At 38.9% G+C, this 18938-nt stretch overlaps 1 protein-coding gene across 1 annotated transcript; it reads left to right on the top strand.

Annotated features, from left to right (window-relative positions):
* The first annotated feature begins 764 nt into the window (after positions 1 to 764).
* On the top strand, positions 765 to 12854 carry LOC148648065 (thyrotropin-releasing hormone receptor-like). Its single transcript, XM_088607980.1, has 3 exons — positions 765 to 902; positions 1402 to 2285; positions 6738 to 12854. Exons 2-3 carry the CDS (start codon positions 1488 to 1490, stop codon positions 7152 to 7154), a joined length of 1215 nt encoding a protein of 404 aa, XP_088464106.1. The 5' UTR covers positions 765 to 902; positions 1402 to 1487; the 3' UTR covers positions 7155 to 12854.
* Positions 12855 to 18938: the final 6084 nt, after the last annotated feature.

Raw genomic sequence — 18938 nt, 5'->3', positions numbered from 1 at the left:
CAGAAAACCTGGATTCCAAGAGAGGTCCCTGTGTGCTCTACTGTTTGACTCGGCTTCAGGATACACTGTACAGTAGATACAATGAGGAAAGAAAGGTTTTGAATCTTTGTCAGCAAACTGCAGATCTGTCAGATCGTTTTAGGCTACCCTTTATCGCTCTAATGACTATCACTCATAATGGTTCTCTCCTCTTGCTTGCTATTTTGTTTCATATTAAACATTGTGATAGTAGCTGACACGTCTCGCACAGATTATTGTGCAGATTATACACTATATTCATTTTAGAACAAATGTTATTTTAAAGAGCTTATTTCTTTTTTCGTTTTAATTTTACATGTTGATAGCCCTCCCATTATTTGTGAGATCTGTCTTTAAGGTTAAAACAAAAGAAAAGCTATTCTCACAGCACACTCCTAAACTATAGCAACCAACAATCTACTGTTTTATTCGAAAACTGTAATTACCTAAACAACATTTCTTCAAAGATGGAGAAAGAGGAGAAAGAAGCAAAACTCCTTGCTTGCTCCTTGATCTGTTTTTTTTTTTTATTACTGGGTTTTAAAACTGTATGTGATTTTTTTTTTTACAACAAGAAGAAACATAATTTCCTTCGGTTGAACCAGCCGCTCCTCTGAGTCGCAAGCAGCACGTTTAGTGAAATCCGAAAACCTGCCGATTTATATCACCTCAGATCATTAGCAGGCTCTAGGACCCAGTTTTGGCTGGGGGTGTACAGCACCTCCCAATCCGAGATAAAAATAAGGCTTTGGAATACATTTCCCTTCAGTCGCTACGGTGTCGCACCGACTGAAAGGATCGCAAGCGGTTCCCGAGCATCAATAAGTAGCTGCACTGCACAGATACTGCGCTTCTCCAAGAATCGAAAAACTTCTTAAGCCATGGTAAGCAGCAGAACTGCTGTTTTTATCTAGATTTTTATTATACGCTTTGAAAAAAAATATTCCTGCGATATATATTTTTTTCTAGAAAAGGCATTTATTTATTTGAGAGTAAAGTTTCATTCTAGTGCATCAGCGTTAGAAAAATGCAGGTGCCTACTCCTAGTTTTGTATTTGTAATGATCATTTTTTACAAACGTTTAATATTTTGTTTACAGTGTTACTGCTACTTTGACAAAGTCTTATATATAATATATGTAAAGATATTATATTCAAAATATACTACAACTAGAAAACGTGATAATCTTAAATCCTACAGTTAATTTAACTTATTAATTAAATGAAGTTGCATTTTATTTAAACGCTACTTAATTTGACGTTTAATTTTTTGATTATGCATTTAGTAATGTATTAGTTCAAGTTATCAAAAGCAATTTAATATTCACAATCAATACACCTGGGGGTATTGCCATTTTATTGTTAAAAATGACTTTTTCGACAGGAATACTTTTCGGAACCCATGAGCAAATAAGGGCGGATCAGGAGAACCAGTCTGTGGAAAAACCCAGCAAGGCTGTGATTTGCACAATGGAGAACTCCACCGTCACCCTCTACATAGAATTCAACTCCACTGTCAACCAGACTCTGACCAAAATGCCCCAGAACTCTCTGGAGGTTCAGGTGGTCACTATTTTGCTGGCGCTGTTGATATGTGGCGTGGGCATCGCGGGAAACATCATGGTCGTGCTGGTCGTTGTCCGAACCAAACACATGATGACACCAACCAACTGCTACCTAGTGAGCCTGGCGATCGCAGACCTTATTGTGTTACTGGCTGCCGGACTTCCCAACATCTCGGATGTGGTCGCCTCCTGGGTCTACGGCTACGCCGGCTGCCTCTGTATCACCTATCTGCAGTACCTGGGCATCAACGTGTCCAGTTGCTCCATCACCGCCTTTACCATTGAACGATACATCGCCATCTGCCACTCCATCAAAGCGCAGTTCATCTGCACCGTGTCCCGGGCGAAGAAGATCATCGCGGGCGTCTGGATTTTCACCTCGGTCTATTGCATCATGTGGTTCTTCCTGGTGGACACGAACGAGAAGGTCTACGCAGATGGCGTGGTGGTCAAGTGTGGTTACCGCGTCTCCCGCAATCTCTACATGCCCATATACTTTTTGGACTTCACCTTGTTCTACGTCATTCCGCTCGTTCTGGCTACCGTGCTTTACGGTCTCATCGCCCGGATTTTATTCATGAACCCCCTCCCCACCAATCCTCACGACAGAATTGGCCATGACTCCATTCACCAGGGGCGGTCGAACAACGCCGTTAAGCTGTCCTGCAAGTCAAATAAAGGGGCCATGTCGTCAAGAAAACAGGTAGGGTGTACTCGCGGTGTAAAGGTTTTTGTTAATCAAACGTGTGATAACGGTGTGGGGGGAGAAGTAAATGAACGGTGTTCCGTTACCCCTTGTAGACTGCTCAGGAGTATGACTGGACCAAGATAAATTGACAAAGCAAGCTACTGTATATCGCATTTTTAAAGTAGCTTACCGTATCGATTAAGACTTGCCCAAAACTTCACATTCGCATGGCGCAGTGTTCTATTTTAAAACATTAAAAGGTACAAAAACAAAAGCCAGCAAGCGCACCACAATACCCAAGAAAAAGGAATTGGTCTCTTATCGCAATCACTCCAGTAGCTCACAACTGTTTTACGCGGAGATGAGTTTTATATTCTTACCGAATCAGCATTTGTTTCGACTGGTGGATGCTGAAGTCGCTTCCATGTGCTGTGTGTGCGACAATGCTGGCGTTTTACTTAGAGGTGGAAAGTTCCTCCCAGCGGGGCTCTCTTTGTTTTTTAAAAGACCATCTATTGGACTTAAATTGTCTGCACAGCAAGAAGACCTAAGGAAATATATTTAGAGTTATGTTTCAGAACAAATACGCATGTAGACCTTGAATCTCCATTCAGCTAATAACCCAGGCTTTTTAAGTTTTAGAGATAAGATCCTCCAAAACCTGCGCTCGTTCAGATTAGTAATAAATACAGTAGCACACATTTAAGCAAACAGTGTTTTAAGCCTTAACCAAACCGAAGACAGCCTTAATAACCATGTTTATATTTGGTGAAGTTAAAAAAAGGTTGCTCTCTGTTTCGGTTATGCAGGACAGCCCATAAAGGAAACAATGGTCAAGTGTAGTCCCCGCTTATCAAGAAATGCTGTTGAGCCTGTGTCAATATGAGAGATGACAGGTGTAATTTTCACAATTAAGAATGTAAAATTGTTTGGATAAGAAGCATTAGAAAGGTCCAAACATATATTTGTTATATATTATCATTTATTAATTAATATAATAAATGAAAACATCATATTTTATTGAGAACTTTAAAAATTCAACCTGTGTGTCAAGGGATTCAAGGAAATATGAGACAGTCCTTGGTATGAGAAATGAAAAATGCATTTCCTTAAAATATTTTAGGGTGTACATTTATGGCTCTGTATCTTCTTCCTTTTTCCTGGACTTAAGCATCAAAGAAAGGCTGGTTTTTTTTAGAAATATTATTGTTCTGTTACTTTTTATTTAAGGATCAGCATCTTGAATTATGTGTGCTTTAACGAAAGATACTGTAAATAGATTCAATTCAACATTCCAGCCATTGACATTTCCAGCCTTGTGGGTCTTCAGGGTATTGTATCGTTGTCTTAAATTGTTAAAGAAGCTAAAAACATCTCTTAAAAGAAGGCTGTGTCTTATCCAAGGAAATAATTGGAAGTTTGGATGGAATGAAAACAAGCAAGTTGCTTGGTACTGGAGGACCAGAGCTGTTAGTTACGTGTTTCTGTGATTACAGCAGGGGAATATCCAACAGGACAGGACAGGGAGTTCAGTCAGGCTCTACACAGATATAATTATCATATTATGTATGCTCCTTTGGCTGCAAGACACATTGGGTATTCCTCTGTTTATGGGAAATCATCTTTTAGCAGAAAGCTGCTTATTCCTGGATAGGGTCATGGCAACCTGGAGCTCATACTGGTAGTACAGGACACCAGTCTATCACAGGACACAAGACAGGACCACAATCTGGACAGGACACCAGTCCATCACAGGGCACAAGACAGGACCACACCCTGGACAGGACACCAGTCCATCACAGGGCACAAGACAGGAACACAACCTGTACAGGACACCAGTCCATCACAGGGCACAAGACAGGACCACACCCTGGACAGGACACCAGTCCACCACAGGGCACAAGGCAGGACCACACCCTGGATAGGACACCAGTCCATCACAGGACACAAGGCAGGACACACCCTGGACAGGACACCTATCCATCACAGGACACAAGGCAGGACACACCCTGGACAGGACACCGATCCATCACAGGGCACAAGACAGGACCACACCCTGGACAGGACACCAGTCTATCACAGGACACAAGACAGGAGCACACCCTGGACAGGACACCAGTCCATCACAGGACACAAGGCAAGACCACACCCTGGACAGGACACCAGTCCATCACAGGACACAAGGCAAGACCACATTCTGGACAGGACACCAGTCCATCACAGGGCACAAGGCAAGACCACACCCTGGACAGGACACCAGTCCATCACAGGACACAAGACAGCACCCCACCCTGGACAGGACACCAGTCCATCACAAGACACAGGACGGCACCCCACCCTGGACAGGACACCAGTCCATCACATGACTCATACAGAATATATGAACAATTATGAGACAACAGTTAACCTAGCTAGCTTGTCTGTGGAATATGGAAGGAAACCTGAGCATGAGGAAAACATGTATCCTACATGCAGAAGGTGTCCTAATTCAGAATCAAACCATGGATGTAAATTGCATGAGACAACAGCACTAACTGCAATGCCACTGTGGTAGATACAGTGAATATTAATGTTCAAAATGTCACAGGCGAAAGGGAAGTCAGACATAGGCACACAGCCAGCCCCTGTACAGTACTGTCTCTCCTGACACCACTCCTGATGGCACCCAGAGTGACAGCATCTCTTTTCACTCAGGAGAAATCCACAAAGCCCTTGTTTTAGAAACTGCATAAATGAATCTGTGGTGAAGATGGAGTGATTTTAATGGTCTACATCTGCTGTGACTCCACAATACGGAAGTTGCTTTTCAGAGTAGACTTATTGATTTACCACATCTGTATGAAGACGTGTTGTGTTAAGATAAAACTGGACTTATCTAGTGTCCCTATCCCAGCTGTATTATAGCCATTGGATACACTTGGATCCTTGTATCTGTTGCTCCATTAAAGCTGAGGAAGTGCACTGTACTCTTTATTCTTAAAGCCAGTCGTGTTTGACGTCAGGCTGCTGGCTATTGAGGACATGAAATAGGTTTGACACTCTTATTGTTATGGATGTTAAAAGTAAATATAACCCAGCAGGGGAATGTGAATCAGAAGCTTTGATCCTTCTTCACTCTGTGGTTTCTATTGACTGCAAATTTGACAGGTTTGCTGCTTCCAGCTTTTTCGATTTTTGGCGCATCATCACTTTTTGCTGTTAATCTACAAAACGTTTTTTTTTCAAAGGACTCTTACACTGGAGAGAGCACAAATATATTTGAAAGTTACTTTGCAATATTTTAAATCCAAATGTAAGTTTGTATTTAATCACATTATTTGCACAATTAATTGAAATTGTAATGAATTACAATTAATATGCAACCATGATTGCCTTTACTTACATTCAATTCAATTACATGTAATTAACATGTAAGTGTAAAACTTAATTATTTTTCATGGAGGAATTTAAATTGTTATATATGATCAAGGGATTCATAGCTGACGAAGAAAAATGTGTTTAGTTTTGAAATATGAGAATCCTGTTCACAAATGTGAAAGTGTAAATCTGAGATTCTGCATTTTCTTCCCAGTTCACCTGGAGCTGTTTTGTGGGTAGACACCTGAGAGAACATGGGATGTAGCTTGTTTTTATCCATTAGTACTGCTTAGTTTTTGTGTTGATAATTAACGGTGGTCCAGTCCAGTCATTAGCTGTACCCCTCCTACATGTCTTCCAGACATCTTGATATAATGAAAGGTTTAAATTCTCCAGTTTAATAAGGATCTAAATTTGTCCATGATGTACAGTATAACCGAGTTCATTTAGTTTCATGGTACTCACAGACGTGAACTGTCAATTAGGGAACAATTAAGGAAGAGGTAGATGGTTCACATCATTACAGGGCTTTAATACTAATTTAAAGCTTAATTAACATTATTAAATCTTTTAATTAAGTAATTAACAATCAGTTAACAATCAGAGATAAGAAATGTCAGTATTATTAAAAACATTTGTTTTCTTGATTCCTGACTTATACTGCATAAGTTTTAATATTTTTAGTGTTCTGCTCAGTGTTAATGTACTTGTGCCTTTATATACTATGATCAGCATGTACATAGTCAATATGAGCAACATATTGTGGTTCAAAACATTTTAAAATTCAGCCAGATAAAACTGTAGCTAGCTCAGACTGCAGTTTTCCTAAGATTGTAAAATGCAGGAATGAGATGCAGTCCTCTCTGGAATTAGCCAGTGCAATTGAAGCTTCGCTATCATAGAGTTTTTAATTTGTGGAGACATTGACCATTACAGTGAGTAATCACACAAAAACGTGGTGGGAGTAGTCGTGACTCAGACCAGATTTCTTCTCAATTATAGAAAAGAAGGATAATGAGATGTGGAGCAAACTGGTGCTAAATTAGTGCATTAGTGGCTTTGAAGATGCTCAGCACAGGGATTGTGAATAACATTGTTTTGCCTTTGCAGGTCACCAAAATGCTGGCGGTGGTGGTAATTCTCTTTGCCCTGCTGTGGATGCCATACCGGACTTTGGTGGTGGTGAACTCCTTCATGAACCCCCCCTATCTCAACACCTGGTTCGTGCTCTTCTGCAGGATGTGCATCTACATGAACAGCGCCATCAACCCCATCATCTACAACCTGATGTCCCAGAAATTCCGCGCTGCCTTCAAGAAGCTGTGCAAGTGCAAGCAGCCGAGGCCTGAGAAGGTTACTAAGTACAACATGCCTGTTTACTACAGCGTGATGAAGGACTCCTCTCACGAGAGCCCAGATCATGATGTCACGGAGCAAGAGGACTTGAACGGTTGCCCCATTCCCAGCAAGAAAGTTAACTTTATGGACAAATGCAATGACACCAACACTGCATTTAGCGTTGCTTGAAGCCACCTCCTCTTGACTGCACGCCTACCCCCACGCACCTGTCTGTAGAGTCCATGTTAGATTTAGAAGACGCAGAGATTTTTAATGCTTGTCCGTGGTCCTGTTTAAGTATCATAAAAAGATTTTCCTAGATGTTATCTTTAACATTTACAGTCGACATATAAGCTACATTTTAAAAACTGGTGAAGGTACAGTAATCGTCAAACATTACACCTGGGGAAATGTGACTTTTGGTATTTGATTTTGTAATAAAATTGCCTCGAATCAAAGAAAAAAAAACCCAACCAGACACTAGGCATTTTACATACTCTAGGTTAACAGGAAATCTAATTAGTTAATAGATAATTAACACATTTCATTCAGTGAAAGTAAAAGCTGTAACATTTATGGGTGCCTTAAAGAAATCAAGTTTAACTTTTTTTTTGCGGACAAGATGTTGTTAAAAGACTCACGGTCCTTAATTGATGTACAGTAATAAGGTTTCTTTTAAAGGTTTTCTTTTATGTAAGACAGGAACATATCAGTTTTTATATTTTTTGCTATGCTATGGAAGGCATTTTCCTGCATCCCTATGAAAGCTGGGTCCAAGCAAAACCTCAGACTTGTTCCTTCTTTACATTATTCTTACAGGAATGTGAGTCTCCTACAATTAGAAATTGGTTATAGCTTAAGCAGAATAAAAAAAAATGGAATGAAAAAAAAAGATAATCTTTTTACAAAATATTTCAGTTTTCATTCTCAAATACAATCTGGTCCATTGGGGATCATGTTTTGCACAATATGAATGCACAAACAATGGTTGGTGATGCACGTATTTATACATAAGTACAGTAAGCGTTCCTGTGTATGTACAGTATATGGTTTATAGAACTGCTTCATTAGAAGCGATTACTTCAACACATCTGAATGAACAGCTTCAAAGATCCAGATCGATAGAAAATACATTATATTTTTGAATGGCAATGCTATAAAATCTTTGAGCATAGGTGATTGAATTATTTAAAAATAACTGTCTACAGAAAAACATAGCTTAATGTAACATACTGCAATAAATATGAGATCAGGATTTGGAAATAAACTATATATGTAATGTCTGGTTTACGTGGTAAAAAAAAAAACTTGAGTCCTTTTTCACCTAGTGTGGATTTACTGTATATTTAGTATATATGGATTCGGAAATTGACATGAAACAGTACACTGAAAGAATGGGAAGGACAATTGGCTATTCAACAACCCACAACAGTCCTGGAATGAATGAAACCAAATGTGAGAACCTATTTCTCAATGAAGTGAGTATTTACTGTGTAAATAATGTACAGATTGTGGTTTATTTATTTTGCGTTGTTGTTCAATGCATATGGATGTTGTTCTTAAAATATTTTGTGTAGCGCTACATGCATTTTGTACAGACATGTACAGAATGCTAGTTTTACTGTAAAACATTGAATAATGAGCAGCCTTGTCTGGTGAAACAAGCTGTGTATTCCACCCAGGACATAATGTCTTTATTTTTTTTTTATCTTGCAAATATTGTATCCATTTGGCCCTGTAGTTACTGGGATGTTTTGCTAAGTTTTTGTTAATTTACACAGCAAGTAATCAATACAAATCAGTTACTGTATGTTTTCTTGCCTATTTCTCTAAGGGAACAGCTGATCATTTTTCCTATATTGAATATTGACCCATAATTACTAAGTGTACTGGCTCTTCCATGTCCAATCACAATATGGCAAGAAGAAATTCAATCCTGTTCTAGAGTGCTCCTGATGTGATCTGGGAGAGTCTGTACAGTTAGTAATTAAGTCGCTGTGTTCAATTTTCCAAAGACAGAATGAACATTAGAAAGGTTATAAACCAGAAGGAGGCTGTTCAGCCCATCTAGACCCTTTGGTAAGATGGGAAGATAAATAATGTACTGTAAGAACTCAGCTAGAAAGGTAGAAAAGAGAAGTGGTCATTCAGTCCCCGAGATGACTGCTAGTGGATGTGTGGTCTCTTCCTGACTTTTCTTGAAGGACCCTGGGGAGTCTCCTTCAAGAAGATGGCAGGGCAGTGTATACCAGACCCCCTCCTCCCCCACAATGTTTTTGTGTGATTTATTGTCACATTTCATTCACACATCTCAAAATTCTGTCTCTTCTCACTCTTCTCTGAAGATCACTTCAGAGAATTCACGTAAGTGTGCCTGCATCTGAGTGTGACCAGACTTCAAGAAGTGTACTTTCCTGGCTCTTTTGAAAAAAAAAACATTAAAAAGGTTGAGCTACGCTGTGCTTATTTATTGCTTGTATTATAAAGGGGTGTGCTGATAGCTGATTTAGCCTGCTGTGCAAAGTCAATAAGGTCTTGATTTGCACCAGCAATCCCTGTCCAGATGTCCAGATGGGTTTTGTTCCAAGTGATTGTTTCAGTTTGTGCGTAATTAATTAAATTCATTAGGCTTATGAATGAAATTATTTAGATAAATTACTACACAAAACACAGTTAGGATTTAAGTCTTGCCCTGACATGGACAGTAGTTCCTGCATGCTGGGATGTTTATCTCTCTGCTTTAACACAGACCTACTATAGTGACTTTGCATTTCCTATTTGTCAAAAGTGCTGATTATTTCCAGGGAGGCGTTTTTTCCATCCCATGTTCTTGTTTGTCTACAGGGCTGGGCATTTATTGTGAAAGACACTACCTCTTACATTCATTAAGCCATTACACCACTGCTTTTTTTTTAACAGAATGGTTAGAATCCTATTGCTCTGTTTTTAAAATGTCATCTTGGACAATGATGTCATCAGTTGAATCAGACTCAGGCAGAGCAGAACAAGCGCAGAGAGCTCTTTAAACTCTGAGAGGACTGCCTTCTCCTTTGTGTTTCACGTCCTTCTTTATTGTGGAGAAAAAAAAAACATTAATTTCCTGTGCTTTCATATTTGAAAATGAGCATACCTTTTTAATTTACCTTGTTTCATTTTGGAAGCACTCCAGAATAAGTTTGCAAAAAGATATGTCTGCTTTTTTTGAGGGGTACATAAAATCAGTTCTGCAGATGTACAGTATATATTATTGTGAGTTATGTTTTTGTTTCATTTAAAAATTACGTAATAGACTGTGCTGCCTGCATTTGGGGCTCATCAGCATGATAGTGAGTCTTGTTCATAACAAATGTGGTACAACTTGCATTCTCTTGAATATATACACTTGGTATAGTATGTGATTAGTTTTTTAAAACTCAGAATTGACAATGAGTTTTCTCCCTCCATGCCACCCAGTGTTAGAATACACAGTTGTTCATTCCAAGTATTACCACCCCTACCTGAATTTTGTTTGCACTGTGATCCTGTAAGGTGCTATAATTAACAGAATGTTCCTGCTGGCAGCAGCAACATGTTGTTAATGTGAGTTAATAAGTGACAGGTGTCAAATTTGTGGAACTTTAAAAGATGAGCTTTTCACAGGCCCCACAGTAGGTGTATATACAGTGCAGTATGTCATATAGACAGTAGATATGGCATTTAAGGCCTTCTGCATATTTCATAACCCACTGTCTTCTTAGTTCAAATGGAACAAACAGGATGTATGAAATGAAAAAAGCATACCCTGGAAAACAGTAGGAGAGATAAAGATCCTTTTTTGTAGGGCTAAATTGTATTGTACTGTACATGTTTTATATTTTACCAATGGTTCAGAAAGACTGAGTATCCTTTGAAAGGATAAGGGGAGCATCACTGTTACACAATAGTCGGCAATATTAAGGGCTGTTTTTAAGTCATGATTTGCCTAATGAATACAATGAAGCTGTTTTATTATGACTTTTTTGGCTAATAATAATACATTCAATTGTTAATACAACTCTAACCAGAAGGATCTCCAATAACCTTATCAGGAGAAAACAAATCGTCTCCAGACTAGGGCTAATTCATGCACCCTAGAATGAGAACACGTTTTATCATTGCAGATGATAGTTGTGAAGTGTGATTTGCTCTTATTTTCTTGGGATGTCCATGAGCAGCATGTTCAACCACCGCAACCAGCAAATCAGTCGGTTAATGTAAATTTACCATGATAAGCCCCTCAATTGGATTCTGCTGGATTGTAAAGCTAGAGAGATGCATTTTCCCATCAGAAAAAAGGGGTTCAATTTGCAGGCTGGCTGCATGCTTTTGGTGAGGAGTGCTTCAGCTGTGCAGGCTCAGGCAGCTGTTTACCATTCAGCCAAGAAAATTAATTCATCAAAGTCAAACTCGGTTTTAAATTGAATTTGTATAATGAATCCACTCTCTCCCTAAAGCTGGGTCACAGTCTGCATGAGTTTGGTGACTGTAGAGAGTGTGTAGTTCGAAACACAGCTGAATAAGTATAACTTTCACCTTCCTACAGATATTGCACCTTTGAATCACAATTAACACCGGGGAAATGTGTCTCGAAACACGGCCACAAGGATTAGAAAGCTGTTCATCGTGGGTAAAAAGACAGCCATTTTTGCTGATCTTTTGATTGAAGATGAAAGGGCAATGTTTTTGAAAGCGGAGCATGCTGAAACAAACGAGTAAATCGGATATTAACAAGTATTTTGGCATTCGCATGATCAGTAACAAGTAAAGGTTAATTCCCATGTGAAAAGTAGAAAGGAGAAACACAGGGTTTCGACTGTAGAGCCTTCTTCAGGGTTTTCAGCGCGGAATTAACCTTTACTTGTTCCTTTGCTGCCAGCCTCCTCCGCTCGAACATCTTTACTGTATATAATCGGTTCTTCCTCATGGTGAAGACTTAAATCGGGAAGCTGAATCAATAATCCTCCTGAACTGCAACAATGAAATCTGAATACTATCAACGCAGTATCTGATAAGTCTGTCATCGTCTCAGTTTTGCATCAGACATTTTTTGAATTTGCTCACAAATAAATTTACTCACAAATTAGAAGCTGATGCCTCTTTTATCTAATGTGTCAGTTTGCGTCTAGCTTTGCATATAAGGCTGTATCTGGCGGTATTCTTTATGGCTGCTGCTTTAGTCTGTGTATAAATGGCCTTAAAGGTGAAAGAGTCTTTGATACAGTATATAAAGGATTTTGTGCCTTTGTGAAGGACTTAGCACTTACATGTAACTGTTTTGGATGAACGTATCTAGTTGATATTTATTTATTGACAAATAATAAACCTCTTAAATCTGAAAATGGCAATTTTTTTCTTTCATATAACAGTAGTTTTACTTCTGCTTTCTGGATACGAAGGTACTGATTTGGGGTTTTCGTAGTCGTGCCAATTTTCATTTGACCTTTTCCCAGCATTAATGAATACTTACTGGGATGAGACATTTGTGTTTATTTAAGCTTAAAAAAATAAAATGAAGGAATAAAGGGCCACTTCTCCTCACATTCCCACTTTTTTCTTTGCTTTGGCTTGTACTGTGCAATAGTGGGAGAGAAATAAGATAAGGAAATGCAAATAAAACCAGGATTTGCTCTGCCTAATTGTGTTGCAAATTTGCTTCTGTTGGTAATGTGCTCTGGTAGTTGTAAATAAACCTCACTTTGGCCTGGATAAGTAATGCCACTGTAGACTGTCTGTTTTCTTTGGCTTATTTCATTTCTAGTTTGGCCATGTGTTTCTGCATATTGGTTATTGTTCAATTTTGTCAGCATGTCTCTGGTGCCTAAACATTTGCTTTACTTGCTAAAAAAACAATAAATTAAAATGAGTAAATAAGTATGGTATTTTGATTTGAGAGTTATGTGAGTCCATTTCTCATTGCGTTTTTGTCAGATGATTACTACAAACATTATTACATTTTCACATAATTAAATTTTACTTCATCTACTGGGCTCTACCAAAGCTTCCACGACAGTTATGCAGTGATAGACTTTGCTTTGCCCTTTTTTGATGTTAGAATGCAGGAAAATGCTGTGATGATCACCTACAGTATCTAACCTGAGAGGGAGACTAGCATTGTACTGTAAATCTCCATGTTCCATTCTTAAAATACACCGATGATATTCGATGTCTAAGAACTAAATCAGCCTTTTATCAGTTACATGAAGCTTTGATGAATGATCTTCATTTCCTACTTTTTCATCTGAAATACAGTGAGTTACGCATGCAGCACACACCTATGGTCTGCTAGAGGACGTAACTGCTTTTCCACTTAATTCAGCTAGGTTAAGTCACCAGTGGACAAGGCCACACTGCAGGACAGCAGGTATTTTCTCAGTGTATTTCAATTGCAGATATCTGAAAAACATGATTGTCCCTTCTCAAAGAAACAAGGTATTGACCACCACTGCTTTCATTCCTATATCCTTTTCAGTCCTTTAGATTCCAAAGTTAAAAGTTGGGGGGGGTTGCTGTTCAAAAAATAAAACACACAATCTACTAAATATCCATGTCTCCATCTGGTGGCACCAAAACTAACTACACAATTTGCGCTTGCATACTGATTGTACATTACGCGAGTAAATGGAACCTTCAGTTCAACTCGGATACAGTCTTATCTCAGTACGTATGCTAACTCTGGACAGTAAATAGTTCAAAGAGCGGTACTTTTTTAAAAAAAACAAGTAAAGCAGGGGGAATTTGATCAAGATGAAAGGCCTTTAAAGCTGGTCAAAAAAAGAACAGAAAATCCTTCTGAAAGAACGAAACAACATAAAAAGACTCTAAGCGACCGTTGCCTTTGTTTCTTGTTCCTGAGTGTGCTACAGCTCTTTACAGCCTCGCACAGAGATATAAGGTGTGCGTGTGTTACTCCAAGCCTCAAAGCTAGGCTGAATGCAAGGAGTTGAACCATTGCCCTCAAGGGAATTATATACAATGCATAACGTGCTGATCATAGTAAAAATCCTGTGGAATATCTTCATTTTTTTCTGAATTGCTAATTGCACTACCTACACCTTCTGATCATTATGTCCTGGGCATATTGCCAACAACTATTTACCAAGGCATCGTGTAGTGGAGTTGGGCTTAGGGGAAAAAAAAGGTTAAATTATGTTATTTTCATGTGCCCTGTAATTTATGGTGTCAGCCGCAGTAAGGAGGGAAAACCGCAGGCTGTAAAGCACAGGAACTGAACTGAGCCAAGCACTTAGAAGGTCAGGGGCTGCTTAAGTATCCAGGATGACAGAGGTGTTGGAATTCTCGTCAGTAGTAAGGGACACAGCCATGAGGGTGAAACTCTGGTCATCTCCTCCTTTATTCAGCTTTACTCATGTTGTGGGGATAAAAAAAAAAAAACGTATCAGATTTCAAGGTGACACGTGCTCAGTGACATGTTCTCCCCAATCGATAAGGACTGGGTGAGCGAGTGGGAGGTCCTGGAAAATCAGGTCTAACAAGGATGATTCCTGACGCTCTTGCAGGCGAATGTTGTTCCAATGGCGGGCAATGAAAAGCACACATCAGAGGACTTACTAAAATAAAGTATAAAAGAACAAGAAAGGATCAAGATAGGTTTTTTGGTAGGTTACAAGAATATTACTGAATATTAATTTGATGACGCTAAATGTCCCATGTCATTGATTTGGTGGAGGAACCATGTCTCTCTCCATTGCTTAGTCCAGTAAGGCGATCTGCTTACTAAGTAGTCTTCTGTAATCTCCTGCTTTGGGAATCTCCAACTGATTCAAATGGCTCATCCAAATGGGTGGTGCTGGGCTCTGTGGCTCAGGATCTGCACCTGTGGCTGGAAGGTTGCCGGTTCGTGTCCCGCAGCTGGCAGAGGAATCCTACTCTGTTGGGCCCCTGAGCAAGGCCCTTACCCCCAGCATCTCCAGGGGTGCTGTATAATTGGGCAACCCTACACTATGACCCCAAGCTTCTTTCCCTGTCTGTGTGTTTAATGGAGAGCAAATTGGGATATGTGAAAAGACAAATTCCTAATACAAGAAATTGTATGTGGCTGATAAAGTGATTTCTCTCTCTCTTAAAAAATGATCTCTGGAGCACAGCTGGCACTCCAGTTAGTACTCCAGGGACTAATGGCAAAGGAGTTGTCTGCATGGTCTCTGCTGGTCCAGTATCTGTTTTTCTCCCATAATCCCTCTTGCTTAGAAGTTTGACTGGACATTTCGTGATGACTGCCCTTGACAGCAGGGTGTTCTTAATAACGCTTATAAAAAATATGAAAGGAAATAAACATTTGTTCTGTTAACAGAATAAGTGAACAGAACCAGCCAAAGTGCTTGAAAGGTTGACAAAATCTGTTTTTATTCCTTCCCAGCGGAAACCTGCCACCCTTTGGGATTAAGTTGTCATTTCATTTGTTCATTTTAGAACGTAAAAAAATAATTTAACCTTTTCAATGAAATTGTGTTTTTTGTCAATTTTTGTCAATTGCGGCCCCTGGGGAAATAGGCAAGCTTTTATAATGCGTTCATGTGAGAGTGATGGCTAATTGGAAGGGTCTCACTGATTAAGAAATATCATTAATCTCATAAATCTGCCGGCGGATTTGTTAGATTAAGTTCAAGTGGCGACTGCATTCATCAATACCAACAAAGCAAACAGTTCATATTTCAAAATTGAAAAGAAATACATTATGTGCTTACAAAGTTTGGAAAAAGGTTGAATTCTAATCTTGTTCTTCCACTTTGCTATGTACTGTGTAAGTGCTCACTGGCTGCACACAGCACTTCCTCAGACAGGCGAGTTACAGCATATCCATTTATATCCTTTGGCTTGTTTTGTGATTGTTAGAACCTGACTGCTACTGTATGTATCTTATTAAGAAATGTTCACATGCTGGTGTGGCGTTTAGCAGTGCTATTTAATGTCTCTTTGGTACTGACTGGATCACCTTGTCTGGGGAGTTGTTAGAGCAGCCATAATGGTGCACAGGCCTTTCTCCCAAAGACATGCTCTCCAGGATCATTGGTGTTTTTAAATTGCACTCTGTATGCATGCGTGTGTCTATAATGGAGTTGTGTGACATTCAGGGTGTAATCTGACATTGCTCCTTGTGCTTATCAGTAACAGCCTCCAGTCATAAGGCAAGTGAAATATCAAAGCTTTCTCCTGCAGTTTTAAAAACCTGTCCATATAGCCAGGAAATCGTTTGTGAACCCCCCAACATAATTATGGGAATTAGACTTTCACATCGTGACAGCCTTGCTAATTCAAAACTTTTCATTTCTTAACCAAAAGGATTTACATTTACCAAGTCAATGATTTTTGAGATGCAATGGTAAATGAAGGAGAAAAACATGTATTAAGAATCACATTATGTGAAATGATAATTGAACCCCAATTTACTTAGCACAATTAAGGGGGAAGTTAGAATGCGTTTGGGGAGCCATGTCTTGAATAATGGTAAGAAACAATTACTGTGAGAATATAGAACATTAAAATTTACCATAATATACTGAATATCCCATGTTGTTATTCACAAAATGAATAATCATAGTGTTGAGAAATTATTATACTTCTAACTGGCTGGACATTGTGGACATGCAAAACATTCATTTTCAATTTTTTATCCTGAGTTTGACATGTTTAGGAAGCAGAATGTGTACTGCAGAAGAACAAGTATCACAGTGTCAAGAAATTGAAAAGATTGTATCTAGCTGAGCAACAGTTACAGTACATAGTGAACATGTATTACAATACATATATTGAGTACTGTATATGTTGAATTTATCTTGTTTGGTAAGTTGTAACTTCACCAACACAGTGTTAACAAACTGGTAAGAATTAAAATGAACTTTTGTAAGCCATTGTTGAACAGTTTGATTGGGCAAATCCAGCATTTGCTGGGTTTGAAGTTTCAGTATGTAAGAACAGAGTACATGGTTTTCAGAAAGTTCACCAGCACAGTGTGAAAAACCTGAAAATATTTGTTATTAGCAGCTGTGCAACATTTACTTTGTGGAGGATATTTACTGTTGGATCACTTTGTTAATCAAATAACCTGATTTATATTCTGTCGTCTTGTTAAATATTTAATCAGATTATCCAAATCTTTTAGTAAGACTTGTTATGAAGATACACTTTGATTTTTGGACAAAGGGGATTACAGACTTAGTCACAGACCTTTCTCGGCAAGAGGGGTACTCACTGCGTGCAGTTTGTATGTTTTCCTCATGTTTGCAATGGTTGGCTCTGGTTGTAATGGTTTCCCACCACAGTACAGACATAAATTAGCCCTGCTGTGAGTGTGTGGATGTCTCTGTGTGCCCTGGGATGGACTAGTGTCCTGTCCAGGCTGTACCCTGCCCCTTGCTTGCCAGGACAGGATCAAGTTGTGGGTCTGTATTGGATAAAGCAGTTCGAAAACGGGTGGATGTTTTTGGCATCATTGTTGATTTTGTGAACACTGAACTGTAGTCTCTGTGTGTTTTTTTTAAAACTGTAAACTATTGCCTGCTGTATCTTGTCAATTTTTCATCTCCTAATAACAGCACAGTATTTGCTTCCTGTCTGAGAGCATACTGTATAACTGAGGGTGAAACTCTTAAGTGACAGTAAATAAAAGTGTGGCAACAAATTTTCCTTGCAGTTGACTACCCCTTCAAGCTTAGATGAGACAGAGAGGATTGATTTTGAATGTCAATACACAGAATGAGGTACTCAAAACTCGTTTTTGCTTTAAATTTCGAATTTGAAAGACACTGTGTTATCTCTATTGCTAATGGAAACCAAGTCAGAGAGATTTGGTTCTGGCTGGCTGATCATTTCAAGAAAAAGTGCTGACAAAGGCTTCTTGGATAAGTACAAGTGACACTAAAGCAATTGTCTTTTCTGATATCATTTATAACCAGCCTTACACGGTTTGCCTGAAAAGTATACTGTACAGTATATTCATGGTGAGAATACTGGATGCTTGCAGAATTTTTTAAAACTTTTCTGTTATTGTTACAGGGGGTTTAAAAAAACTTGCAACAGTCATTTCTGTACTGGTGTACATAGAAGTCAAATACCTGACATAAATTTTCTGCTCAACCCAGTTTTCCTGCACACTTTAAGATTCGTTTTATACAGGTGATATGTTTTGCAGAAACCATGAACATGACTAAAACGATCCAATTCGTCTTCTCATCTGCTTCTACAGCTGGAGGCTTAAACACAACAGAGCCACAGAGGATTAAATGAATAGAACTCAGATCAGCAATAATGCCCATGACATAACACCAGGTGCTAAACAGAATATAAACACAGCAGTATCTGGGAGATTGGACTTTTGCAGGTACAGACAGATCTAAACCAAACAGTACAAGAGGCCAATATAACCATTGATTGTCTTGACCCCCCCTTTCCCCAGTGAATTTGAGCTTCTTACATCAGGGTGTTGACTTAAACTACCTAGACTGAAGTGCAATAGAACCAAGTTATCCTTTATTACCTTGGCTATTAATTAAGCTTAATTTGAACGACTGATTGTATATTTTGATTTTTATTTCTTTTTCATCATGCATGTATTGATCTCACATACTGATGACGCAATTTCTTTCTAGTTTTTTTCCTATGTGGTGAAGATTACTTGTTCTTCTCATCTTATGCCTGTGTTTCTAATTTGTAAATGGGTTCTTGTTGTGTTAAATGTATAATGTGTTGTGTTATGTCTTGTACCTGCCGGCAAATCAAATTTCCCGTCTGGCACAATAAAGGGAGTAAGTAAGATTCCTGTGTGGTAGCTGCAGAAAAGTTGTGAGAAAATTGTCCTATTTCAGAGTGCTTGATAGGAAGTGGTCGTTTTATCAAAACACTGCACAGACATGACCAAACCACTGTTGTCCTCTGATGCCCAATTGCACAACTTGCATAATGGGATTAGTAATAGGTTTATTCCATGCCTTTTCGGGC

Source organism: Lepisosteus platostomus, chromosome 15 (genome assembly GCF_059453375.1).
Source record: "Lepisosteus platostomus isolate fLepPlt1 chromosome 15, fLepPlt1.hap1, whole genome shotgun sequence".
Taxonomy (NCBI): domain Eukaryota; kingdom Metazoa; phylum Chordata; class Actinopteri; order Semionotiformes; family Lepisosteidae; genus Lepisosteus; species Lepisosteus platostomus.
Note: the sequence above shows the minus strand (reverse complement) of the source record. Positions and strands in the feature narration are given on the sequence as shown.

Bases quoted from the DNA above. Each gene is read 5' to 3' on its own strand.
- LOC148648065 (XM_088607980.1), top strand. From the start codon at position 1,488: ATGGAGAACTCCACCGTCACCCTCTACATAGAATTCAACTCCACTGTC. The intron at 2,286-6,737 runs GTAGGGTGTACT...TTGCCTTTGCAG, and splicing joins CCATGTCGTCAAGAAAACAG to GTCACCAAAATGCTGGCGGT.